The sequence below is a fragment of the Vulpes lagopus genome, chromosome 13 (genome assembly GCF_018345385.1).
Source record: "Vulpes lagopus strain Blue_001 chromosome 13, ASM1834538v1, whole genome shotgun sequence".
In the NCBI taxonomy this organism is placed as follows: domain Eukaryota; kingdom Metazoa; phylum Chordata; class Mammalia; order Carnivora; family Canidae; genus Vulpes; species Vulpes lagopus.
The window spans coordinates 51,311,920-51,338,521 of record NC_054836.1 but is presented as its reverse complement, the minus strand read 5'-3'; the positions used below and the strand labels follow the sequence as shown (position 1 = coordinate 51,338,521).

Here is a 26,602-nt window from a genome sequence, read left to right as displayed (position 1 = left end):
GACACAAAGAATTTATCCTGTTGGCTTTGCGCTAAGAACAATCTTCACAGAAAATGTTAACATTGTGAGAGCTGTTCTAATTTCAAACTAGCACAAGAAGGCTTATTATCCAAGTGCCAGATACATAACTTTGAAGCTAATCTTTTTAGCTTCTAGTCCATATGGAAAGTTCTTGATATTTTCTAGTAGTAATATGGTTCTCTTCAGCTACTCACTTCCTCTTAGAGGTTTTTCTTAACTCTTTGGAAAGACCATTTCCAGATAGTCTTCAGGAGAGCTCTGGCATCCTTCACAAGATTGAAGTTATACTAGTGTTAAATCGGTAAAAATGCATAATGTTTGACATGACTAATACTAGGAAATGTAATTATTGTTTTGTTCTTTGTGTCACAAGTTTTGCCAGACATATGTGAAGAATTCTCATCTGCTGACTGGAGAAATTTTTCTTCTTCTTCTTTTATTTATTTTTTTTTTTTTTAAGGAGAATTATTCATTTACAAAGTGATCACTTATTTTCTCAAAAAAAAAAAAAAAAAAAGGCTGCTTCTTACCAGAGAGCTATTAGAGCAAATCATCCCTTAATAATGTAAAAAGCCTGCTGTGGGGTTGTTAGACTTGTGTTTACGGTACAACAATTCTTGCTAATTAAAATGATTCTGCTTATAATAAGAGAGATGTGACTAGCACTATTTGCTTAGATATTTAAAGAATGCCAAGATCTATAGGCAATAAGAAGAAAAGGGGGAGGATAATGGTGTAAATTGGGAGAAAAAAAACTCTTACAATGCATTCAACTAAATGTCAGTGCCTCAAGGTTATAAGACTTCTCCTATTGAAGAATAGACACCTATTAGGTAGTGGACAGAAAGTACATTTGACAGAAAGTCCTCAGGCTTGAAGCAAAGAACAATTTAAGCAGCCACGTTGGCTAGTTTGGTTCATCACCAGAGCCCTGTCTAGCTAATCAGTTTCAAAGATTTTTAGAATTCCTGGTCTTTCTCCCTTAAAAAAAACCTGTCACTCCTTGAGGTCAACAGATTTATCCCCATATCACCACTCATTTTCCTTTCTTCCCCATACCTGCTAGATCAGTCAACAACAGTGATAGTAGTTTGGATGACTTGAGCAGGGATTTCATATTGTACAATGATCTGCTAACAAAAAATGCCCATTTAGAACTTCATGACATCTTGCTTTTTGCTAGAACCTAACGTCATGTACATTTTTGTTCTATGTTTACTAAGTTCAGTGAGGGCTGAGGTACTTTGCACAATGTTGTGGAGGAGTACATGTGGGTGTGTATAGCTTATGCCTTTAAAAAGCCAATGTAATGTGTCCAGGTAGGTCAGAGTTGAATTTTTCATAACACATAACCACGTAATGTGTCCAGGTAGGTCAGAGTTGAGTTGAATGTTCTCAAAACATTTTAGAGAAGTTTAATAAGATCCAGATATTTTTTCTTTAAATAAACAAAAATATTTTCAGTAAGCATGCCCCTCTATAAATAGTTTGAAATCTCTTGTTAATAATCCTTTGGCTGGAAAAACTGAAACTCCAACACAAGAAACTCAGAATAGTGCCTTACTAGTAAAGAGCATTTTCATTTGCCCTTCTTTACAGGATTCTTCAGAGGAAGAAAAAAATGCTTTTACCTTATTTTTATTTATCCTTACCCATAGATTTTAGAAACTTTTTTTTCTTTAGAGCAAAATATGTTTGAAACTTGAAATTAAGCTATCCTTTGACTACCAGTAGTCAGGCTTAATAAGCAGAGTAATCTGTTACATATTTTTAACATTTTTAGTTGAATAGGCAGTAAAAACTAACAAATAGTGTACAAAAGAAATGCGAGTCACTGGTAGTGACACTATCCAAGCATTACCAGCTTATCCAGTAGTTGCTAGGTAATGTTTAACACAGACAGTATTGCATTAAAAGTATATCACTGGGTCTCTTTACTTAATTTTTAAAAAGACATTTATTTAAAAAAAAGACGCTTATATGGAGGAATGCATCCATTCTCGCGGTTCCAGACATGGAACTTCTACAGAGTAAAAGGCAGCTGTTTGCAGGCCTGACTGTTGAGAAACGGTCCATACCTGTATTTTTTTTTTTTACAGAACTTCTATAAAACTGAACTGAACAAGGAAGAGATGTACATACGCTACATCCACAAACTCTATGATCTGCATCTCAAAGCCCAAAACTTTACAGGTAATTCTTTCTGTCTTTTGGCTCAGGCTGGGGAGAGTGGGCTGGACACTGGTTTATTAGACATGTCACTCCCTGGGTTTTTACATTTAGAGCTGAGGCCTCAACCATTGCATTTGTACTTCCAAACTGAAATTTTTGCTTGGATCTATGTTTCTGAATACTCCATTTTAATGTATTGGCTTTGTCACTATACCACTTGACATTGTTTTTTGAGAGGTTGCTTTTGCAATTACCAAATACATATCTAACTTTTCAGAGTCCACTTACAGTTGGTATTGTAGCACTTCAAATTAAATGCTATGTTGTCATTGTCCTATGTATTACATGTGCATGCATTGAAAACCCCATATTACTGTTTGTATTGCTCTTTCTTCATTCAGGAAAGTTCTCAGCTCCTCTTTGTTACCATTTTTATTCAACCTAAAGAACTTGTCTTCATATTTCTTTTAAAGTAGATCTAGTGGTGAGGGGCACCTGGGTGGCTCAGTCAGTTCAGTGGCTGACTCTTGGTCTCCAGTCAGGTCATGATCTCAAAATTGTGAGTTCGAGCCTTGTGCTGGGCTCTGTGCTCAGTGCAGTCTACTTTGGATTCTCTCTCCCTCTCATTCTCTCTCTCTCTTTCTTAAATAAATAAATAAAATCTTTAAAAACAAAACAAAAAACTAGATCTAGTAGTGAAGAATTCTCTTTGTTTTGCTTCATCTGAGAATGTCTTCATTTTGCCTTTATCCCGGAAGGATACATTTGCTGGATATTGAATTCTGGGTGGATGGTTCTTTTGTTTCAGTATTTGAAAAATGTTGCTCTGCTGTCTTCTGGCCTCCATGGTTTCCAATAAGACATCAGCATCATCTAAATTGTGTCCCTATGTTTAATGTCTAAGTTTCTCTGGTTGCTTTTAAGCCTTTATCTTTGGTTTCCAGCAGTTTGATTATGATGTACATGGACATGGGCTTTCTTTAAGATTATCCTGTTTAGGTCACGGTGTCTCTTGAATTTACAGACTTATTTCCTTCACCAGATTTGGGAAGTTTTCAGGCATTATTTCCTCAAATGTGTTTTCTGTACCAGTCCTTGTCTTTTGGGACTCTGATGACATGAATGTTAGGCCTTTTGGTATTGTTCCATAAGTTCTTGGGGCTTTATTAATTTCTTTTCCCCAATGTTTCTTCTTTCTTTCTTGTTCAAATAGGATAATTTCTGCTGATCCATTTGCAAATCCACTGTCTCTTCTCTGCCATTTCCATTCAGCTACTGAGACCTTCCAGTGAAATTTTAATTTTTGTTACTTTATTACTCAGTTGTAAAATTTCCTTTCCACTTTTGGTTTTTTGTATGTTTGGTTTGTTGTTGTTTTGTGGGGTTTTTTGTAGCTTCCTTTTCTTTGCAGGGAGCTTATATCTTTCTATTCAAGAGCATTCACTTTTGGGGCCCCTGGATGGCTCAGCTGTTGAGCGTCTGCCTTGGGCTCAGGTTGTGATCCTAGGGTCCTGGGATCGAGTCCCACATTTGGCTCCCTGCAGGAAGCCTGCTTTTCCCTCTACCTATACTCTGCCTCTCTCTCTGTGTGTCTCTCATGAATAAATAAATTAAATCTTTAAATTAAAAAAAAAGGAAATCAAATGCCAAAACCAAAATGAATGAGATGTTTGAATGACATCGCACACCAAATTTAAAAATTGCTTTTTCCATGTGCCTCCTCTCTGTGATCTTCCTCATTTTTCCTATCTCCCAAGGGCTCCTTTACCTAGCACTCTAGCTTAATCAAAGCCAAATTGGTCAAAGCCAAGGCTTGATTCCACCCCCCCCCCACACACACACACACACATTATGATGCACTCCATACACCCTTCCTGGGAGCCAAACACTGAACAGAAGAAAAGCCCGTGGACGCCTCTGCTGCCATTGTGATTGTTTGCACTGTCCACTCCACAAGTTTGCTCTGTGTTCCTGGGACCCAGAAGAGGCTGGAAGGGTCAAAAGTACTCCACCCAGCCCAGGAAGTTCCTCAGTCCTCTCACCAGAGGAGCTTTCCTTGGAGCCTTTTCTGTCCATTTCCATTTGTAGTTCCAGTAGACCAGGAAGGCTAAGCCAGGACATGGGAAAGGAAAAAAAAAAAAAAAGAGAAGTCACTACTTTTTTTTTTTTTAAGATTTTATTTATTTATTCATGAGAGACACAGAGAAAGAGGCAGAGACATAGGCAGAGGGAGAAGCAGACTTCCTGTGGGGAGCCTGACACGGGACTCTATCCCAGGACCCTGCACCAAGCCAAAGGCAGATGCTCAACCACTGAGCCACCCAGGCTCCCCGAGAGCTCACTATTTTATGGTCATTCTTTAAGTATCGTTTTTCTTACTCTTCCTGCCTTCTTTTTTTTTACTTTTCAGAATCCTCCAAGAGTTGCTTTATATTTTCTGCCTAGGGTTTTTAGTTACAATCAGTGGGAAAGGTAGGATATGAGATGCTCCCTACATTGTAACCAGAAAACAATGCTTTAGCTGGATGTAGGAACTATAAATCTGAGTCTGCTGCCACACTGTTCTTCCCAGGAACTCCTGAATTGTGGCCCTTCCTCCAGCTTTAAAAGAAAGCAATCCTTTCAGAAATGGTGCTTGTGTGGCCAGAATTTAAATAATGCCTCCAGCTACTGTGTCACTGTATCAATTAACAGCATCTCCGTTGACTCAGTGTGGAGACCTCGGTATCTCTGAGCCTCCTGCAACCTAATCATTCACCGTGTTCTATTCATTTCCCTTCCTAACAATCTCTCAAAAATATTTCCCTTTCTTTGTTTCCCCGCTTCCCTACCCCCCGCCCCCCCAGGCCTCTGTGTGGCCTTCGTGGTCTCACGCCTGGACTGTTTCTTAAGTAGCCCCAGAGTTCTTCCCTAGAGCAGAGGGGCAGAGACTGCAGCCTGCAGACCAACCACCTGATCTTGTAAAGGAAGTGTTACTGGAGGGGCACCTGGGTGGCTCAGTCGGTTGTCTGCCTTCGGCTCAGACCGTGATCCTCAGGGTCCTGTGATCGAGCCCCACATGGGGCTCCCATCTCAGCAGGGAGTCTGCTTCTCCCTCTCCCTTTGTCCCTCCCCCTGCTTGTGCTCACTCTCAGGTATGTGTGCATGTGCTCTCTATCTTTCTCTCTCAAATAAATAAATAATCTTTTTTAAAAAAATGTGTTATTAGAACTCAGCCACACTCACTTCCGCAGATGTTGTCTATGGCGGCTTTTGTGCCACAAAAGGCAGAACTGAGTAGCTACAACAACAATCACATCACCTGCAAGCTAGACTGTAAATCATGATCATTTTAATTATCAGTTTTTTTTATTGTCTGGCCCCTTTCGACAATTTCACCAGCCCCTTCTCTAGATAGAACTGTTTTTAGTTGGTATCTTCTACAAAAAAAGAAAAAAGTTTAAACTCTTTATTCAGGGTCCATCATCATAAAACCAACACCTGCCCATCTGTGCAGCCTCATCTTACCACTTGGACTACGTGCCTTGTCTTCATCCTTCAGGGCGTGTGTCTTTACCATCTTTTTCTGGATTTCTCTCCCTTTTATTTCCCACAGCAACCTCATGCCCCCCACCCTTCGCCCATGCCCTGAGTTGATGATTCCCACTCTTTAACCATTACATTTTTTTCAGATTTCATGAAAGTAGTTATCAAATTGTATTTAATAGTTATATAAGGGGTGTGTGTAGGTAGGTAGATAGAGATATCTCTAGTTTTTTTTTTTTTTTGAGATATCTCTAGTTAAAGAGTGAATTTTAAAGACGTAATTTTTTCTTCTTAGTCTTCTCCTTTTAGTGCCTAGCCGTGTGAGATTTGTTTTTGTCTTTTAGAGAGAGAGAAAGAGAGAGAGAGAACACATGTGCGTGGGGGAGGTGAGGGAAGGGCAGAGGGAGAGGGAGAAGCTCCAGGCCTGACACCCAGAGCAGAGCTGGCATGAGGCTCAGTCTCAGGACCCTGAGATCATGACCTAAGCAAAAACCAAGCCTCGTATACATAACCGACTGAGCCACCCAGGCGCCCCAGCAGTGTGAGATTTAAATAAATGCATCACCAATAAATTTACTTGGTTAAATTTTAACACCTGCAGAGATTTTTCTCCTTCAATATTGATAATTCCTGAGTCACTAAGGAAGCCCCAGTATCTCTTCACACAGATGCGCTGATGGTTTTGATTAAATAGACTAAGATTCTGGAGGTATGTTGTCTGGGAGTTTCACTGACCATTTTCATAGTAGTTAGTAGCCAAATTTTGACAGAAATGGTGAGCTTAGTTATTAGAGCTGTAGAAACCACCTTGTGGACTAATTTTAAAGGTCATTAAAAAAGAAATGAGGGAGGGAACTTAGGACAAGTTCTTGCAGCTATGTAATAGACATATTTTGGTTCTCTTAAACAGTCCAAATCTGTCGGATTATATTTCAGCAATGGGCAGGTTGTTTTCCTTTAATTTGTTTACTGAACTTGCAGTTTTTATGTCCCTCAAAGTCATAAGAAATAAGTTCTCCTCCCATGCAGCATTTTATTCATCACTCCTCTGTCCTCATTTTTGTGTGTCCTTGGAGAAAGAGAAATTAATGGGAAAACTTCTCTATCTTTATAGGATCCTGTTTAAATGGCTTTAACCCTTTGCAGCCTTCCGTGACAGTACTCTTCATTCCTAATTTATCTCCAGTCTTCTCCTGTGTTCTTCCTTGTTGCATATTGGTGTCCTCACTGTATATTTGTCAAGATGATGGAGTGAGAGGGTCCATATTTAATTATGTGGTGATGCCTTTTGTTCAAAATTATAAATACTTTTTCAATGATTGCTGGAAATTTTGGATATGATTCGTTCTTCCCTCTTCAGTACATGCTATTGTCTTCTTGAGATGCAGAAGAAAAAATATCCGATGTATTGCCATAAGGCGTCTACAGTTTGCTAATGTGTTTAAAATCAGCCTCAGTAGTCTCCTGTGTCGGTCATGCCTCAAACGGATATATGTTTGATTTCATGAAAAGTTTCTTTTTTTTTAATATTTTATTTATTTCTTCATAAATAAGACACAGAGAGGCAGAGACATAGAGAAAGAAGCAGGCTCCCTGCAAGGAGCCCAATGTGGGACTTGATCCAGGGACTCCAAGATCACACCATGGGCTGAAGGAGTGCTCAACTGCTGAGCCACCCAGGTGTCCCTCATGAAAAGTTTCTACTGCTTCCATTGCACATACCATTTTCCCCAGAAAGACATCATTTTCTTGAATCAGATTCTGAAACAAGTGTCACTGATTTCACACTTTTCCATGTCCCCATTCAGTCACTCGTCAGCTTCTGATGGCTTGTCAATACCTGCTTATCTTCAGGGGCACACCCATCTTCTATCATGCCCTGGGACCATCCCAGAGCAAGCATGATTTGGAAAGCACTTTAGGGACTAAAATCCTTTCATTGCCCCTCTCCCGACTTTTAATTTTTTTTTATTGTAAAATTTATGTAACATGGAATTTACCATCTGACCTGTTTTTAAGGTCACATGTCAGTGGCATGAAGTACATTCCCACTATTGTGCGACCATCACCTTCCTCCCTCCGGAACTTTATCATCTGCACAAACCAAAACTATACCCATGAAACAGTAACTTCCCATTTTCTCTTCCCCCACCATTCTACTTTCTGGCTCTGTGAACTGGACTTTCATTGCCCTTCCATTCACTCCCTGTGGGCAGCTGAATGCTTCAACTTAGTCTTTCTCATCCTTTTCTCTATGAAATAATTAATTGCAAGAATATTTTGTGAATTCGCAGGCCTGGGGGAGACACACAAGAAATTTGAGAGATAAAAGTGATCATTCCTGTGCTGTGTATTAAGAGAAAAAGGAGTTATTCAGCAAGAGTTTGAAGGAACAGTCTGTGAGGGGTTGCAGGTGTCAGCCCATGTGGTAAATGAAGGGAACTATGGATTATTCACGTGGCAGGAGCAAAGTGTATAGACAGAGGAACAAAGACACACACAGAGCTTTCTTAGATGCTTGGCATTTATTATAAGGATATGTGGGGAATTAGAGATCAGGAAATCATCTCAGGATGTCTCACCGAAAACTAGAAAGCTATTCAGATACAGTGCAGAACTGACAGTCATTATTATCATCATTCTTGTCCTGTCAAAAGCAGCCTTCCATGGCAACCTATGTTGTGGCGATTCAGCTCTGTTTCTGCATCCACCAAGTAACCAACAGCCCTTAGCCAATACTCTTCTCTGTCCATGTCACATTCAGCTTCCACAGGAAAGACTGTGGCTAGTGCCCATTAAAGCAGAAGGTACCTCCATCCCTTGGGGAAGCTCTCTTGCAACAACTGCTTCCAGGTCAGGATACATCTTGTTCCATTCAGCAAAAGCCAATGATGGGATCCAGGGGCCCCAACCATGGAGGCTGGAGGCTTCTTAGGAGAAACAGTGGTGAGCTCCTTCTTACCTGTACTGGGTGGAGGGATAAAGGGAAATGTGAGCAGAGAGGTTGGTAGGGACCAGTTCATGGCCAGCCTTCTCTGTCATGTTAGGAAGCCTACATTTATTGTGAGCTACTGAGAATCCCCCTGATTCAGGGGAGCGACATGATCCTTGGCGGTTGAAAGATCATACTGGTAACAGTGTGCAAACTGAACAGAGGGGAATAAGAGACCGCTGGTGGGTTATGAAAGCTTTTGCAGTTATTGAAGCCCGGAGACTAAGCTCACCAAAGGTAATTAAGAAGAAGAAAAGCCAGAGCCTGTGCTTCACAGGACTTCTGTGCAGAAGAGGCAAGGAAAAAGTGATAGGGACCCAGACCTTTCTTATTACAGCTACATTTTATATGCTGAGATGGCCAAATCACGTAGGACTTAACATGCTACCTTAGAGCCTTATGTGTAGCTACTCTTAAGGCAAATAAGTGAAGATTAAGTATGACCATTTATTGGTATTATGTTCAAAGCTACCATTACATGTGTTTGTTTGTTTGTTTGTTTTTTAAGATTTATTTATTTGAGGGAGAGAGAGCTTGAGTGGGAGGGGCAGAGGGAGAAGGAGAGAGAATCTCAAGCAGACTCTGACAAGCACAGAGCCCAACATGGGACTCAATCTCATGACCCTGAGATCATGACCCAAGCGTAAACCAACCGACTGCACCACCCAGACGCCAACCATTACGTCATTTAAGAGACATATAGGGATGGTAATGGATTAATAACATAAGGGTTTGTCTATTCAATTTAATAAATGACTTGGCTGTCACAATATTAAAGGAAAAAAAATAATCATAGTCCTTCATCAGTGACAATGGAACTCTGGTTCCTGTTGATCTGTTTGGCCAGATTCAGGGAGAGACCTGCAGAATGGCAATTAAGTGCACTACCTGCCAACTGTGCTTAGGCCTACAGATCACCATTTCCATGTGTGTATACAGAATATCACCCCTTTACATGTTTTCCCAAGAAATCCCAACCACGTCATTACTGAGATTTGTGGGGCCAACTGAGCATCATACCACACAACAGTCCTCCCTCTATATCCCTGTCTCTCTCTTTACACATATACACACACACTTCTTACCAACACTTTTGCCCTTCCTAGTCCCTCCTGTTACTAGATTTTTTTCTTTTTCTTCTCTACCTTTAGCTCCTCTCTGTCTTCTTTGCACCTCCCAAATTCTGCCTCGATCCCCTAACCCTGCCCCAGAACACCATTTTCAAACTTTTCAGCCTTTTATTATCAAGAAGAATTTAATTACCATTTTTCGTTTCCTAGTATGTCCTTTGGAAGATGCCCATAGTCTCACCCCAAGGGATTTACCAGTGCACTTCCCCAGCAATCAAAGGCATGTTGCCCTATTTCTTTGAACAAGCTCCAACAATATATCCTTAAACATTTTTATTACCCCAGCAGCATTGTAGAAGCAAGGAAGAGGAATGGGAAGAGAAAGCAAGAAAGAGAGAGAAGTAAGGGAGAGAATTAATATAGGGAGCCAAAATATAAAATATACAGTTCCATCTTCCAGGGGGAAGTTATCACTCATTAGTCTGCTCTTGCATATATTCTGAACATTTTTTCTTCGTTATCATGAAATTCAACGAATTTTTTTTTTTCCAATTTATCCCAAACCAGCCCCGTTTGAGGGGATGCTGTTTGGGATCCTGTCTTTTTTTTTTTTTAAGATTTTATTTATTTATTCATGAGAGACAGAGAGAGAGAGAGAGAGAGGGGCAGAGAAACAGGCAGAGGGAGAAGCAGGCTCCATGCAGGGAGCCCAATATGGGACTCGATCCCTCAACTCCGGGATCATGCCCCGAGCCAAAGGCAGATGCTCAATGCTGAGCCACCCAGGCGTCCCTGGGATCCTGTCTTGATCACAGCCTTCCCACTCAACTTTCAGAGGCTGCATATACTCTCCTGTTGTACGATGAGCTGCTGGAATGGTCTGATCGGCCCCTCCGGGAGTTCCTGACCTACCCCATGCAAACAGAATGGCAGCGAAAGGAGCACCTACACCTTGCCATCATCCAGAATTTTGACCGAGGCAAAGTACGTAGCCCTACTCCGCCCCCTCCATGGCCTCTCTCAAGGTGGTTGTGTGGGTGGCATGTGTCCTTTCATTTAGTTTTTTGATGCCCACCTCCTCAAGCCAGGCACCCTCAGGTTTTAATGTGCATTGAAAACACCTAAGAGTCTGTTAAAATTCCCAGGTCCCACCTCTAGACATTCTGATTAGGTCTGTCTGGCATAAGCAGGGGATTTTGTGACTTTAACAAGGACTTCAGGAGATTCCAGTGTGTGCAAACTTGGGGCCATATTTTGAAAAACACTGGTCCAGAGGTTTTAACACCAGGTATTTTATTTTCTGGAAAATCATTACCACCCTCACCCACCTCCCCAAATCTGCATGTGTTTTGCCCCATTCCACTTTCTTTGTAAGGCAAAATAAATGAAACTCACTTTGTTTAAAGAATATTATGGCATCCCATCATATACTTAAGAGATGCCATGGGGTATGGAAAAACCTCACTGAGCTAATGATGCCATTCAGCCCATTACTTCACCTGCTCCCCACCCATCTCCCTCTTTAAGAGCTTACAGTGCCCTTTAGGAAAACTTATGAATCCAACCACAGTTGTTTATTTGATTTGAACATTTGGCTGCTTTGATGATACCTGTCTTAGATTTAAATATAGCTCCCCAAATGCCAAGGTTAAACAGGAGACTAAAATACAAACAGTGGCTGTCGTTCTTTTACAAAACATAATTGCATAATTTGATGCAAGGGAATTGCCTCTTTGCAATCCTCCTTTATTATTTATCTAAATACACTGACATATCATTTTTAACATTAATGGTAAGGAAATGCCTTTGTATCCTCCATTGGTAAAGTTTCCATCTTTAGGATAAGTTGTCATTAAATCTCTATCTGCTTACCTTGGCCCTTCCAAAGGTTTTTTGCTAGATTGGGGGTTACAAACCATGGTCCTTGGATCAACTGGCTCACGATCCATTTCTGTATCGCCCACATTCCAAGAATTGCTTTTATATTTTTGAGTGTTTGAAAGATACCCCAAGAAAAAGAATATCTGACAGATGAAAATTTCATGAAATTCACATTTTGGTGTCCCTAGATGATAGTTTTATTGCAACACAGACAAGTTTATTCATTGTGGCTGCTTTTGTGCCTTAATGGCTGAGTTGAGTAGCTGTGACATAGACTGTATGGCCACAAAGCCTGAGTTATTTACTGTCTGGCCTTTTGTAGAAAAAGTTTGCTGACACTTGGGCTAGACGAAAGAATTTTTGCATTTCTGCTGATAGCAACCAGCTGGGTTAGATCCTCACAATTTACAAGTGCAATTGAGCCAAGCAAGGCATCCAACATGCCAGCTGTGGATAATTGGGCCTTAGGGGTCAGTGGTAATTCCCTCCTTAGCACCGAGGGCCTATTTATTCATGTACTTGGCCATTGTGGAACTGTAGTTATTTCAAGATGATGATTCTGAAATGACACCAGAAAATGTTTCCGCACCATATGTTAATGCCTGTTGTAGTGGATTATATTTTCTCGCTTCCTAAAGATTTTTAATAATTTACATGCTGATTGCATGCTGTGATCAAGCTTAAAGTGGCAGTGACACTATTAAAGGTAGATTATAAAGATGAAGAAATAAGGCTTGATGATCTGAAAGCAGTCCCACCCTGACCTCTGGGTGGAAATAAGTAGATGTGGGATCGTAAGCATTTATATCATTCATTTGTCCACAGTGTTGGGAGAACGGTATCATCTTGTGCCGGAAGATTGCAGAGCAGTACGAGAGTTATTACGACTACAGAAACCTGAGCAAAATGAGGGTAAGGCACCCGGGTGCATGCTAATCAGCCTAAGGCATCCTTTTTTCACTCACTTTCCCGTATCGTTCCATAAAAACTAACTTTGTGATCATCTCAACCTGTCTTGCAGAAGGCTTTTGAAAGAGAAGTCTTGCCTCTGAAGCATGCTCAGCTATTTATACAAATAGCAAATGCTTTTAGTTAGTACGCAAAAGTGAGCCTTGGATCTCTTCTAAACATCACCTCTGGAATACACAATCTAATCACGATTAATTCTTTTGGTTTATTGAAGAAAAATCTCCCCACTGTTTGAAGAGCTTCTCACCTGTACGCAGAGCTCTGCAACAGCATACCATTCTTAGTTTCGTAATCTGCACCGCAAAACAGTAGACATGGCGAGCTGACCCATTTGGAACTATTTCGGGGCTAAATTCTGTCGGTGTCATCCCTTTAGCTTCAGCAATATGTTTTATTTGCTAAACCTGAACCAAGGTCTTAGTACCCATGAGCTTCGAGGAGTTCAATATTCTGTATCCCTGAACCAAATGTTTTGTCCCTTCTTTTCTTTCTAGGTTCAAATGGGCCCCTCTTGCACCCTGAGTCCTTACTCTTCAGAGCCATGAGCATTTTGTGTCATCTCATAACACTTAAGCTCTGCAGGGTTTCTGAAGTAGGAAGAAGATTATGATGCTGCCTTTTAATTCTGAGGTAGCAGTTTAAGAGATGATATCGTCAACCCTTAACAGCTCATAAAATCCCATGCCCACAAGTAACTCATCCAGCCTGCGGGAACTGGTCCTGTACTGCTGGCGTAGTATTTCATGCCAGTGGTTCATCGAGGTTTCTCCTAACATGAAAACCAAAGAGAAAAAACCTTGTTTTAACTTCAGTCCATCATGCTGGCCCTGGCAGGCCCTGCAGTTTTATATAAAAACGTTGCTGTGCTTCTCTTGGCATACTGTCCCTGTGACAGAAGTGAGGTTACAGTGTTTACCCGGGAGAGCCCTTGGGTACCATAGTCACTCGGATTTTTATAAACCCAAAGCATTACACTTCACGCCAACTGCTCTTTGGGGTGCTGTTACTAGGGGCAGGGGGAGGGGGAGAAGTTTTCAAGTGCAATATTAGTCTTTCTCTATAAACCCTGGGGATGATAATACCATGAATGGAAAACCATCAGCTTTATGTGCTTCATAATGCCAACATTGTCAGAGACACACTTAAGGGCTTTCAGCCCAGACAGCACTTTGCACTATGGGTCTCCTTTGGTTTGGTTTATCCCTGTGCAGGTTGCACCCTCCAAATGTCCTGAATTACTGTGACCAAGGAGAACCAGATCCACAGGTGTGGTACCTTTGGCACTGGAATCTTCCAGAAAGATCCGGTCTCTAATCATTCTTTCCTTTTCTTTTCATTTTTGTTGATTTTTATTTAATTGTGAAGAAAATATCTTTTTGAGAGACTTTGTGCATAGAAATTATTTTCTCTGGTGAGAACATGTGGTAAAATTGTTCCTTTAAAAACAGGGTCAACAAACGGAGCCTGTGGACATCACAGGACTGAGTAGTAGTGACATGGACCAAATGGCCTGCAAAGCCTAGACTCTTTGTTCTCTGACATTTACAGAACCAGTTTGCTGATCCCCACCTTAAAGCACAGAAAGGGAGTGAAACCTTCTTTTCTGCAAACTGGAAACTACAATGAAGTTCTCGTTTATAGAAAAGAAATATCCTCTTCCATAAATAGGGAGAGCTGAAGGGTGAGATAAAATTATTGGAACATCTCCTTTGCTTTCCAGATGATGGAAGCCTCTTTGTATGATAAAATCATGGACCAGCAACGCCTTGAACCAGAGTTCTTCAGAGTTGGATTTTATGGGAAGAAATTTCCATTTTTCTTAAGAGTAAGTTAATGCACTATTTAACTTGTTGTTATACCTTCAGTATATATATCTATATCCCAGTCAAGAAAACTAAGATGCTAATGACATTATTGTCCTTTTAGGACAATAACGTCATAAGATTTAACTTTTTAGTTTGTAGACATTATACTAAATCTAGAATACCTTGTTTTGAATAATTTCCCAAGGTATCAAACAATTATTTGATTTTTCTTCCTAAATTTCTTTTTTTTTCTTTTTTAAAGATTTTATCTATTCATAGAGACACAGAGAAAGAGAGAGAGAGAGAGAGAGAAAGGCAGAGACACAGGCAGAGGGAGAAGCAGGCTCCATGAAGGGGGCCTGATGTGGGACTTGATCCCGGGACTCCAGGATCACACTCTGGACCAAATGTGACGCTAAACTGCTGAGGCACCCAGGGATCCCCTGCAGATTCCCTTTTAACCCAACAAGGAGATTTTGTGTAATGTCTACATGGCACCAAAGCATATGGTCATTTCAATCAACCTGTCATTTGAGTGTTTGCTCTATGTAAGACTAAAATGAATTTTTGCCTATGACGTTTGGATATTTTGGAATCTACATCTATATTTAGCATATACGGGGATCCCTGGGTGGCGCATCGGTTTGGCGCCTGCCTTTGGCCCAGGGCACGATCCTGGAGACCCGGGATCGAATCCCACATCGGGCTCCCGGTGCATGGAGCCTGCTTCTCCCTCTGCCTGTGTCTCTGCCTCTCTCTCTCTCTGTGACTATCATAAATAAATAAAAATTTAAAAAAATTTAAAAAAAAAGCATATACGTATAGAGATAAACTTCATATGTAAATATATAAGCAAATACATATAAAACTTTCATTCTAAAAGTTAGATAAGTTGATGATTATTAAACAAACAATGAAGTCCAATCTTTCTGCTCTCCCTTCTCTTTCAAGTATCCCCATCCTATATTTATTCTTATTGTGCTGGCAGTTAAAGCAAGATGCAGAGCGACACAGATACTGAAGTATTTGTATGCTGAGATTTAAAGTTTGTCATGAATTCACTCAATTTGTAAATTACTCCAGATACTTCTCCTTCATTACTTGTTTTTATATTAGTATAAGTAAGATGTGTCTCTCATGAATAAATAAATAAAATCTTTTTATAAATAAATAAATAGGAATCTGCATGATGGTCATGGTGTGTGACATGGTCACAAAGCTGATTCTGCAGGTGGACCTAAGGACAGAGGAAAGCTTGATTCTGGATCAAAAATAGAGACAGGTTTAGAACACTTGCTGACTTTGAAGACTAAATTTTGAAAGTGGACATACTAGGCCCGGACTAGTACGTCCAGTCATCAGCAACCCCCACAAAGAATGCATGGCCAGGATCCAGGTAGTGAGTAGAAGAGAAACAATCTAGCACACAGAGAGAGAGGGCTGGAGACCCCACAGGAGGGTACAGACATAACTCTGGTGCAGCTGATGCCCTTCCTCTCTTGGCTCAAAATGAAGCAAAGCAAAAGATTACTTTTTCTTCCACAGCATACTCAGGACTAATCAATCTATTACATATAGTGGGTATAACGTTTACAAATTGTAATATTGGGGATCCCTGGGTGGCGCAGCGGCTTGGCGCCTGCCTTTGGCCCAGGGCGCGATCCTGGAGACCCGGGATTGAATCCCACGTCGGGCTCCCGGCGCATGGAGCCTGCTTCTCCCTCTGCCTGTGTCTCTGCCTCTCTCTCTCTCTGTGTGTGACTATCATAAATAAATAAAAAAAAGAAAGAAAAAAAAATAAATAAAAATTGTAATATTACCTACCAAAGTATTTTAATTTCTTTTAAAGATCAGAAGAAAAAAAGTGAGTTTTCTTTTGTTGAAGAAAATGTTATATTTTAAATTGTATCTGATACAGTAGATTATCGTGTATTCATTTGTCCCTATGACAAATCAGTCTCTCAGTATGATTTTTAATGCTTTTTTATAGAGGAAGGAGCCCACAAAAGTCATATTGTGGCCCTGCTCAAATTCTGAATTCAGCTGCAAGTACACTATAAACTACTCTAGACACTTATCTAATAAATGAAACCGTGATAAAAGTGTAAAGTTTTTTTAAAATCAGAAATTTAGGAGCCACAATTTTAAAGGGAATTTAGCAAATTAGAAAACAGAATTGGCTAATAAAAAAAAAATTGTTAGAAAATCAATTAGAGGGATGCCTGGGTGGCTCAGTGGTTGAGCATCTATCTGCCTTTGATTCAGGTCATGATCCTGGGGTCCTGGGATCAAGTTCCGCATCGAGTTTCTCACAGGGAGCCTGCCTCTCTCTCTGCCTATGTCTCTGCCTCTCTCTGTGTCTCTCATGAATAAATAAATAAAATCTTCTAAAAAAATCAATTAGAATAAATCAACCTATGTTATTAGTCTTTTCAAAATAGCTTTCCTAGATATAAATAGCATTTTCTTCAAAGTGAAAGTGAAGGGTCACCCTCTATTGGTTTCTAAGGGGCACCACACCCTTCAGAATCACAGGGCTGGACTTCTTTTTAGGAAATCAGATTCTAGTCTGTCCTTCAATTTAAAAACAAGCAAATATCAACATTAAAAATTCCCTTATTGATCAATTTCAAGATAATTTTTCAAGCTGCAATAAATTAATATATTTATATAAGTGTATGATCTAAGTAGATTTTTTTTTTACCCTCATGAAAAATGGCTTCTTTATTGACAATTTCTTTAGGCACAGAATACCTCTGAGGACTGATTTGTTGGGGAAGAATGACCAAGGTCAAGGATGGGAGAGAGATTTACTTTTCATTGTATGCCCTGTACTGTTTGGGATTTTTCTTTAATCCATAGATATAGATTTCCTTTTCAAAAGAAAAAGATAATAAAAAAATTTTTTAAGTATTAACAAATGTGACCCAGCAGTCCCATTCCTAGGTATATACTCAAGAGAATTGAAAACATATGTCTACACAAAGACCTATACGCGAATGTTCATAGCAGCATTATTCACTATTGCCAAAAAGTGGAAGCAGCCCAGATATCCATCAACTGGTGAATGGATAAACAACATCAACATATGGTATATCCACACAGTGGAATATTTAGCAGTAGGAAAGGAATGAAGTACTGAAATATGCTACATAGTGGGTGAACTTTAAGCATATAATGTTAATTGAAAAAGCCAGTCACAAAAGACCACATGTTATATGATTCCATGTATATGAAATGTCAGAAGAGACAAATCCATAGAAACAGAAAGTAGAGGGTGGTCGCCAGAGGCTGGGGGGATGGGAAGGGAAACGGAGTGACTGTTAGAGGGTACGAGTTTCTCTTCAGGGTAACGAAAATGTTCTCACATTTGACCGTGGTGATAGTTGATATACTAAAAACCTTCAAAAGGGTGTATTTTGTGGTACGTGAACTATATCTCAAAGCTGTGATGAAAAAAATGGATTGATGGGGGCAATGCTTAATTCCCTTTTCTTTCTCTCTCTCTCTCTCTCTCTTTTTAAGATTTTATTTATTTATTCATGAGAGATATAAAGAAAGGGGCAGAGACACAGGCAGAGGGAGAAGCAGGCTCCATGCAGGGAGCCTGACGTGGGACTCGATCCCGGGTCTCCAGGATCACACCCTGGGCTGAAGGTGGCACTAAACCACTGAGCCACCCGGGCTGCCCTCCTTTTTATTTCTTGACAACTCCAATACCAGACTCCAAATTCATTTTTATTTCAGAATGCCTTAACACTGTTGACTGATTATATGCTTAGAATAACCCCTGAGTTTACAAACTGCTGTAATACACAAAATTGCAGTTATTAGAGCACTCAGATATTTATTTTAGGACTTCTGTAATATGCAGGAATATATATATATATATATATATATATATATATAGTCTTATCAAGCAAGTTTATTATCTTTTGAGTAAAAAGCACATAGCATCAGAAGGTATACCTTCTTTTACCTAGAAAATATTAAACATGGGATCGTCTGGAGGGCCTGACATCTAGGTAGTCTGTCTTAGCCTGTGTCACCAAAGGATCGTGCCCAGTTTCCGGAGCCCAGGCCCGGCTGTCTCCTCTGCCTGCCACTGCCTTTTCTCAGCCGCAGCCCTGAGCCCCCCGCCCTGCTCAGGGTTTCGAATTCCTCCGGTGGTGGCTCTGATTTCTTCTTAGGGCAGTTTTATGCAACAGAGGAACCTCATCAAGCGGAGAAATGCTGAGAACATTGGGCCTTAGCAAGCTCTCCCAGACCTCGAACGTCTCCCTCTTTCTCTGAGAAGATCTTCAGGGCATGTCACCCACAACACCACCTTTCGTGGTCTCGGTAGCAAGTAGGAGTTTTTTCCTGGATGTACTGGCCGCGTTCAGCAGAGCCCGAGCTCAGGCCTTGGGCCCACCCCTGAGCTTGAATGTGGAGCAGGTGGACAGAGTGCGTGGGGATCCTGGGGATCCTGAGCCTCGGTCCCAGCTCTACAGTGGGTGCCACGCGGGAGCCAGCTACCTCTTAGTAGGTTAAATAAGTTATGTGCAGAGTGTCAGTGACTTGTCCACAGTGAACTTGATAACCATCAAAGTGGTTCCAAAGTTCCTTCTTACCTAACCTGACCAGTGCGGGGCTTTCCAGAAACCCTGCCCACCTTCCCAGCTCTCAGGCCTACTTTAGGATAACCTTCATTTTTCTGGAATGAGAGACAGTCCCAGGCCACAGAATACTCATACATCTTGTAAAACAGAACAGACCAAAACACACACACACACACACACACACACACACACACACAGAAAAAAAGTGTCCACCATTTGGCAAGTCCCTAAAAATCCTAAATCTCACTTTGGGCCCGTAAATAAGACCCTTGGCTACAGGAAGCCGTGCTGAGTTGGTGATGGCAGAGAAGCTTCCTGTGCCAGCCGTGCTGAGAGCAGGAACACAAACAGGCGCAGCCTTCCTTTTTTCCACGCCGGGATCCGGAGTTGAGGCTGATCTCTGTGGCCGTTGCAAAGGATGCAGCAAAATGCATTTTTGAAGATTGCATTTACTTTCTTTTTTTCCATATTGAGAATGTATCCCCTAAACTCTGATACCTAGCTTATTAAAAAAAAAAAGAAAGAAAGAAAAAAAAAACTTTAGCACGTGCTCATTAGCGCTCAGGGGGACACGATTGCCTTGTTTTGAATCTTGGTGCTCTGAGAATCAGATGCCTCTTTGTCCCCGACACCCTGACACTAAGAGTGGCACACTGCATCCGGGTCTGAAGCTCACGATCCTTGCCCTGCCTTCTCCATATGTGGGCAGATTTTTCAGACTGTTTTTGGGGTTTTATGTTATAGTGTGTGGAGGTGAGGCATACGTTCACTCATTGCCAGTGTCCTCTCTTTTTGGCTTCTCTCTGTAATTAATGCACTCAATTACATGGCTCTCTTTTCTTTTTTTTTTTTATTTCACCTCCAGAATAAGGAGTTTGTGTGTCGAGGGCATGACTACGAAAGGCTGGAGGCCTTCCAACAGAGAATGCTGAATGAGTTCCCCCACGCCATCGCCATGCAGCATGCCAACCAGCCCGACGAGACCATCTTCCAGGCGGAAGCTCAGTGTATCCACACCTAGACGGGTTAGATCCATTGGCCATTAGCTGCAGAGCATTTTTGTGCCGGGTTGTTTAGCCTCTGGCCCCTTTGCAATAGCCATGTTCTTACTCTCCCTCCTTCCCTTCATCTTGATTTTTAGCTTAGTTCCTTCCAAACAGCATTGTTCTAGTTATTATCACAATGTCAGATGAAAGGAAATCCCTTAAGGATTCTGGTTAAGATTTTTTTTTTCCTTTCAATTAAAACTTTTCTATCTCAGCCCTGCTTTTAAAGCTCCTTTTAGTGATTTCCCTTAGAATAACTTTCCTCCAACATATCCTGTGGAAACCGCTTCGGTTGGAGGAAATGATAGCATCATATGTACTGGCATATGCCATTCAGCCCCTTTTCCCTTTTTATTTTTATTCTGGAAGGAAGGGCAGGGAAGGAGGTGCCTTAGTATCTTTGGGGGACTCTTAGCCATGGCATCTTGGACAGCTTTTGATGATTGCTGTGTAATTGACACTCTCATGGTCTAAAATACGAACAACTCAACTGAAATTACCCAGGCCCTAGAGACAAACGGGATTCACCCTTTGGGAATGTTTCTGCCTCTTCCTAAAACTTACGATCTTTAAGGAGACAAGAAGCTCCCACTGATAATCATGGATACCATTTCAAAGTAGAAAATAAAATGCAACAGAAGCAAGACTTTACATCAGGGAAAAGATTTTGCTATCCTTTGAATGAGAAGAGAAGAAGGTAACTATACTAGTAAATATGATACCCTTTAATGTAATTTTAAAAATATCATCTACAACAACACTCTGCTAATCAGTACAAGATTTGGGAGAGTGATACCCCAAGTGTGGGAAGGCTGGAGACACAGAGCATCACACAGGTAAATATAAATCACCGTCAGAACTGGTTTCCGTCTTTGGCCACGGTTGCATGGGTATTTATACATTATTTTACAAACAAACATTAATTAAGAGGGGCCATGCATGGACTAAAGAGAAGAGTGTCTCCTAAATGAGGATTAGGATTAATACGATTCTGAGTACCTAAGATCTAAGCTCTTCCCACCCACCCCCACCAAAACACCAAAAAGAGGAAAAAGGAAAAAAAAAAATCAGTGACACATAAATTCATGAGTTATTTTAATCAGGTACTTAGAATCACCTCCCTAAACCTAGTGCAAGACCTGTAGTTTGAGAAATGGTTTGTTGTCAGTTGAGTTCTTGGCGCCTTCTTGGCAAATTTTTTTAAATGACTTTGACCCAACGGAAGCACCAGATTGTTACCCATCCTCTGCTCTCTGCCACAGCGCAGCTCAAGCCAGGTTTCTGTGGCGTTTGCCAAGTCAGGTTTCTTCCTTGACTTTTTAATCCTAGATTTGCAGATATATGCCGTGACTCCTATTCCGGAGAGCCAGGAGGTCCTGCAGAGAGAGGGTGTTCCGGACAACATCAAAAGTTTCTATAAAGTGAATCATATCTGGAAATTCCGCTATGACAGACCATTTCACAAAGGCACTAAAGATAAAGAGAATGAATTCAAGGTACCGTGCAGTTCTCATTACATACGGCTTCCTGTGAGCTTCTTGGGACAAGCCCCTGGATAAATACTTAGAGTCCAGTAGGGGCATCTGGGTGGCTCAGTTAAGTTCCTGCCTTCAGCTCAGGTCATGATCCCAGAGCCCTGGGATGGGGCCCCGAGTCAGGCTCCCTGCTCCGTGGGGACCCTGCTTCTCCCTCTGCCCCTCTCCCTGCTTGTGCTTGCTAGCTTGCTCGCTCTCTGTCTCTCCATCTCTCCCTCTCCCCCTCTCCCCCTCTCCTCCTCTCTGTCAAATAAATAAATAAGATCTTAAAAAAAAAAAAAAAGAATGGAATCAAGTGATAGAACCAGAAGGGACCAGAAATCATTTAGTCTTGTTGATCTCAAACTCAGCTGTATGAGTTGAGTGCCATGGGGTGCTTTCGTAACCAGCCCTCTTAGCTCAGGAATCCTGCCTCAGTAGGTCTGAGAGGAAGGCCTGGGATCAGCTTCTTTGTGACAATGCTGGTGGTCCTCAGACCATCTCAAAGATGTCATGGTTGAGCCCAGCCCTGTCATTCCTTCATGCTGAACGAGTGGAGGGGACCTCAGGGTGTTCATTCTCAGAGACAGTAGTCAGCGGTGAGTAACGAATGCCTGACCGACAGGGAAGAGGAGCTTCTGAGACGGGGAACAGCCAGGTAGACCGCTGGTACGGTGGAAGATTTCCGTGTGATCCTCTGCTTTTTCTAGTCAGGATAGGGTGTCACTAGGACTTCTGAGAAGACACAGAGTGAAGGCGCCCCATAGACCCCTTGCCTGAGCTGTGAGCTGTCTGTTCCCACCAGCTGCAATACGCCTTGCTGTCTCTCGGGCTGTCACAGCCCCCCTGGGTGGGGGGTGCCACAGAGACATTATAATCTCTTCTTTTCTTGATAACAGTGAGACCAGATAGAGCCCCAGGTAGTCAGAACACAAAACAAACCCGTTACTGTGGGCCAGTTGGCTTAGCTTCTTTCATCACAGAGTCTCTACTTAAGCTGGGAAACGTTCTCCTAACACGATTAGCATTGCCGGCGTGATGTTAAGTTGCCTCGTGGCCTCCGCCCAAGTGTCCGTTCCCAGTGCCCACAGCACTGGCTCCGGGATCGGGCCCGGCCCGGTGACCGCGACGGGAAGGTGAGGTTGGGCCGCAGTGTCACGATGGGCCTCACACCGAGCGGTCCTCTGTGCCAGGAGGCTGACGGGTTACGTATCAAGGCAAAGAACCTGTTGGAAGAGACGGTCCTGGGATGTCACTGAGAAAACCCACGATCATTTTCTAGTCCTTTTGGATACTTACATTTTTCTGTGTGTCCCACAAAACCAATTAGCGATCGTTAGTTTGTGATGTAGTTTTGGCTGCAGGTGTTTTCACTGAATGCCAGGTCTGAGAGACCCCCCGGAGTCAGGCAGTCGACTTGCTCAAAGTCACATCCTAACGACCCGGAGACCCAACACGACCACCCACACCTTCTAGTACCTTCTCTGCACCGCAGTTCCTCGTGGCCATCACTTTAAGTATTGTCAGTGGGATGGCAGGCCCCCTAGAAAAATGATAAGAAATCTGGCTCCTCATGCCTGTGCATGCAGCGCTTGGCATCTGGCTCCGAGCTGCCCTTCCAGAAGCCTCATCAGTGCCACAGCCCACTCGCCTGCCCTCCTGGTGGGCTCCCACGACATTGAACTTCTCTCCCCCGTCTCCTGCTATGGAGCCTGTGCTGGGCTGCTTCCCACTGCCTCCCTCCCCGCCCTCCGCCTGGCAAACTCCTACTCGCTCGTCAGCAGCCCGCTCACGCGTCACCTCCTCTGAGCAGCACCGTCCTCCCCCCACCGGCCGTGTGCCTGCAGCCTCCTGCTCTCTCCTCGCACCTTGAACATTCCTTCCTCTTGGCCCTGAGCCTTCCCTTCCCCGCCGACCTCCCGGCCACCGTCCCAGGGACCCTGCCCTATTTGTCTCAGTCTATCTTGGCCAACATGAAGAAATCCTTCCATTTTCTGTTGTTCTGGAATAAGTGGCACTGTTTCAGGGAGTTTGTCAAATTTATCATCCTCTTGAGAATGTACTTTGTTGAAGTAAGAAAAAGGAGGCATGCACACAGAAACGTGGTTGACAAAAGAGAAATCTGTCACCTGCAGCGGCTCCCATCAAGGCAGCTGTGGCTTCACGTGTCACGGGGATGCCCTTCCTGGCCAGGGGAAGCCTCAGCTCCTTAAATACAGATCCTCTTGGATGATGGCCTTTGAAATGGGCATGAAAAAATGTGGCCCAGTGAGGACATCAGAAGTTCTAGGAGATAGGGTCTGTGCCGCTTCTACAGGAAACTAGAACATACCCCCGAGCAGGTCACCCCCCAGCACTGCCTCCTTGATGCTTAGCTTCTTCCTCTTTACAAGAGAAAGATGGAGCTACATGATTCCTCATGGACCTTTCCTCCGTGAGGATGTTGTTATTCTGATCCTGTGTTGACTGGCTGATACTCTTACCCTTTCTAGATAAAAAATGGCAAGACCTTAAAGAGTGGTGGGGGTTTACATTGGAATTTGAAAGAACAGGCAAAGGAAATAACGTAGTGGCCTCTTGTTATATCTCAAGCTTGCTGTCTGAAGTAGATCATGTAGTCCACGCAGGAAAAAGTGTCTGACAACATAGATTGGAACTATTAACCCGGCCTCGGTGGTGTCTTACTGTGATGGCTTCACGAGTGCCAAGGGATGGCCCACATGCTAGAGAGAAGCCTACAGAAATAAGCAAACCTGACCAAATTGAATGGCACACATTAGTCATAGCTCAGTAACTACAGAGAAGGGACACTTGGGGACTTAATTTGTTTTGTATTCCGTAGAGTCTCTGGGTGGAGAGAACATCGCTGTACTTGGTGCAGAGTTTACCTGGAATTTCCCGCTGGTTTGAAGTGGAAAAGCGTGAAGTGGTAAGGATCAGAGCTTATTCTCAGGTACTTTCCCATCACAGTTGCTCACCGGGAGTCACGCCATAGATTCATTGCTTCTGCTGTTGACTCCAAGTCCCCGGAAGCGCACAGAGTAAGTTAGTGAATGTTAATGGTATTGACCCCTGTGTGACCAAGGCTTGAAGGGGAGCGTTACTGTACTCCCAGTCCAGCCAGCGAGAGGCATTCCTCAAAAAGGACTGACTACAGCATGGGAACAACTCGGATCCTTGAGTAAAAGATCCGGAATTCGAATGCCTGTAGGCCAGAGGGAAGAGGTTCTCTACCTTGTCTTATTGACTCATTCTACCAAAACTATGAGGTATGTATCCCTACCCCTATTTTTGCAAGTTTCAACAGGAAGTTAAAAGCCTTTGCCAGAGGTCTCACATCAAGACAATAAAAAAGGATAGATTCGAGCCCAGATTTTCCTGACTCAAAAGCCAATTCTATCCATGTCCTTAGGGGCTCAGTGTCCTTAGGGGCTGCAGGGGGGCTGGCGCAGAGCCCCAGCACCCTGTCTTCCTGTTGGCAGTAGAAGGGTTAGCCTTAGCCTCACTGAGCAGTCCCGGGTGAACACCAGCTAGAGACCAGCAGGTGGCATTCTAGAACCTGGAAACCAGCACCCCAGAACCCTTCAGGCTGTAAAACATGCTCCAGCTCTGGGCCCCAGTTCTGGAGCCAACAGCAGCTATATCGGGGTGAGACCTTGCCCTGGTGCCTCTGCCACTCTTCAGGCTCGCAGCACCTCATGGCAGCCCTGCACCCAAGCCGCAGCCCTTCTCCCTCCCTTGGGACATCCTACAAGAAGCCAGCCCTTTGATTGCCGTAGCCCTCTAGCTGATAGAAAACCTGACAATTGTGAAAATATCATTTAACCCCTTTCTTATTTAGATGACAAGCCTACTCTGTCAGGGAGTAAGTAAGTAGCTCCTGCCCAAATCCTCTTCCAAGAATGGCTTATCCAACCTGAAACTTCACTAAGCACTGAAACCACTCAGCTTATCATGGTCGATGAAGCTCAGGATTTAGGGGCATCTTCCCTTCACAGTGCTGAAAAATCCACGTGGCTTCCGAAACAAATGGAACTCAGTTCAGTAGACTGCCTCAGTGTACTCGTCTTCTTGTAGGGTGTGAGTCAAGGGTGCCCAGAGCTGGTTGCCCACATAGTATACCCTGGTGCCTTCCATGGAAGAGAGGCTGCTCAACAGCGTCAGAAGGTCTTATTATGCTTCCTGCTGAATGGCATTGCCCCAACCCACAGAATGTTCTTAGTCATCTAGCCCTGCATTAACGATTCAGAGAGCCTTTTCATCTACTTACTACCCAGACTGTTAAATTCTCTGAGGCCTTACCAATAGTCCTAACCTTTGAAATATAACCCCCTCCCCCTCACACACACACACACACACACACACACACACACACGTACAAATAGGCATAAAAAGTACCATGCTGATAATGATTAAAGAAGCGTTACAAAACACAACCTTTCAAACGTCAGCTGCCTACTTTATTAGAATATATATAATCTTATTCTGTCAAACAGAACAAATTAAATTGGGCTACTTTGTTCTCTGAACACAGCCCACTCATAACAACCTTATGTCTTTCTCTTGTTCCTACTGCCTGGAATGTCCCCACCTTCTATTAAAGTTGCTGGTTTACCGCTTCAGTTCATGGCATATAAGGTCCTCGAGATCAGGGGCATGTAGTAGGTACTAAATACATGTACCCCAACCTGAATTGAAATTCCTTATGTACAATGTCAAAACCTAAAAGATTCTCAAAACCAAAAGATGTTTTCATAAGCTCATCTCCAAAACTCAGTTTGGCAATAAGCCTAACCTGACCTGACGTAAGACCACTCATGATCTATATTTCACTTAGTACAAATATTCCTGTTTTACTGCAGAAATATTAATGCGTTTGGTTAAAGAGAGTCTTCCCAGGCCTTTCTTGAGGATTATGTAATATGCTTCGAGCTATATATCACATTTCTAAAATTTGAAATTTTCTGAAATGTGAAACATCTGGCACCAGAGGTGTTACAGGAGAC

General features: G+C 42.5%; 1 protein-coding gene across 7 annotated transcripts in view; it reads left to right on the top strand.

The window, feature by feature from the left end:
* The window catches only part of DOCK4 (dedicator of cytokinesis 4), a 409,301-nt gene that overhangs the window by 358,468 nt on the left and 24,231 nt on the right, over positions 1 to 26,602 (top strand). For all 7 annotated transcript variants that reach the window (XM_041727815.1, XM_041727817.1, XM_041727816.1 and 4 more), the window contains 7 exons: positions 2,121 to 2,214; positions 10,616 to 10,764; positions 12,487 to 12,573; positions 14,351 to 14,455; positions 19,902 to 20,043; positions 21,412 to 21,578; positions 24,439 to 24,525. In XM_041727815.1, coding sequence (XP_041583749.1) covers positions 2,121 to 2,214; positions 10,616 to 10,764; positions 12,487 to 12,573; positions 14,351 to 14,455; positions 19,902 to 20,043; positions 21,412 to 21,578; positions 24,439 to 24,525 — 831 coding nt within the window. The remainder of the gene's footprint in view (positions 1 to 2,120; positions 2,215 to 10,615; positions 10,765 to 12,486; positions 12,574 to 14,350; positions 14,456 to 19,901; positions 20,044 to 21,411; positions 21,579 to 24,438; positions 24,526 to 26,602) is intronic.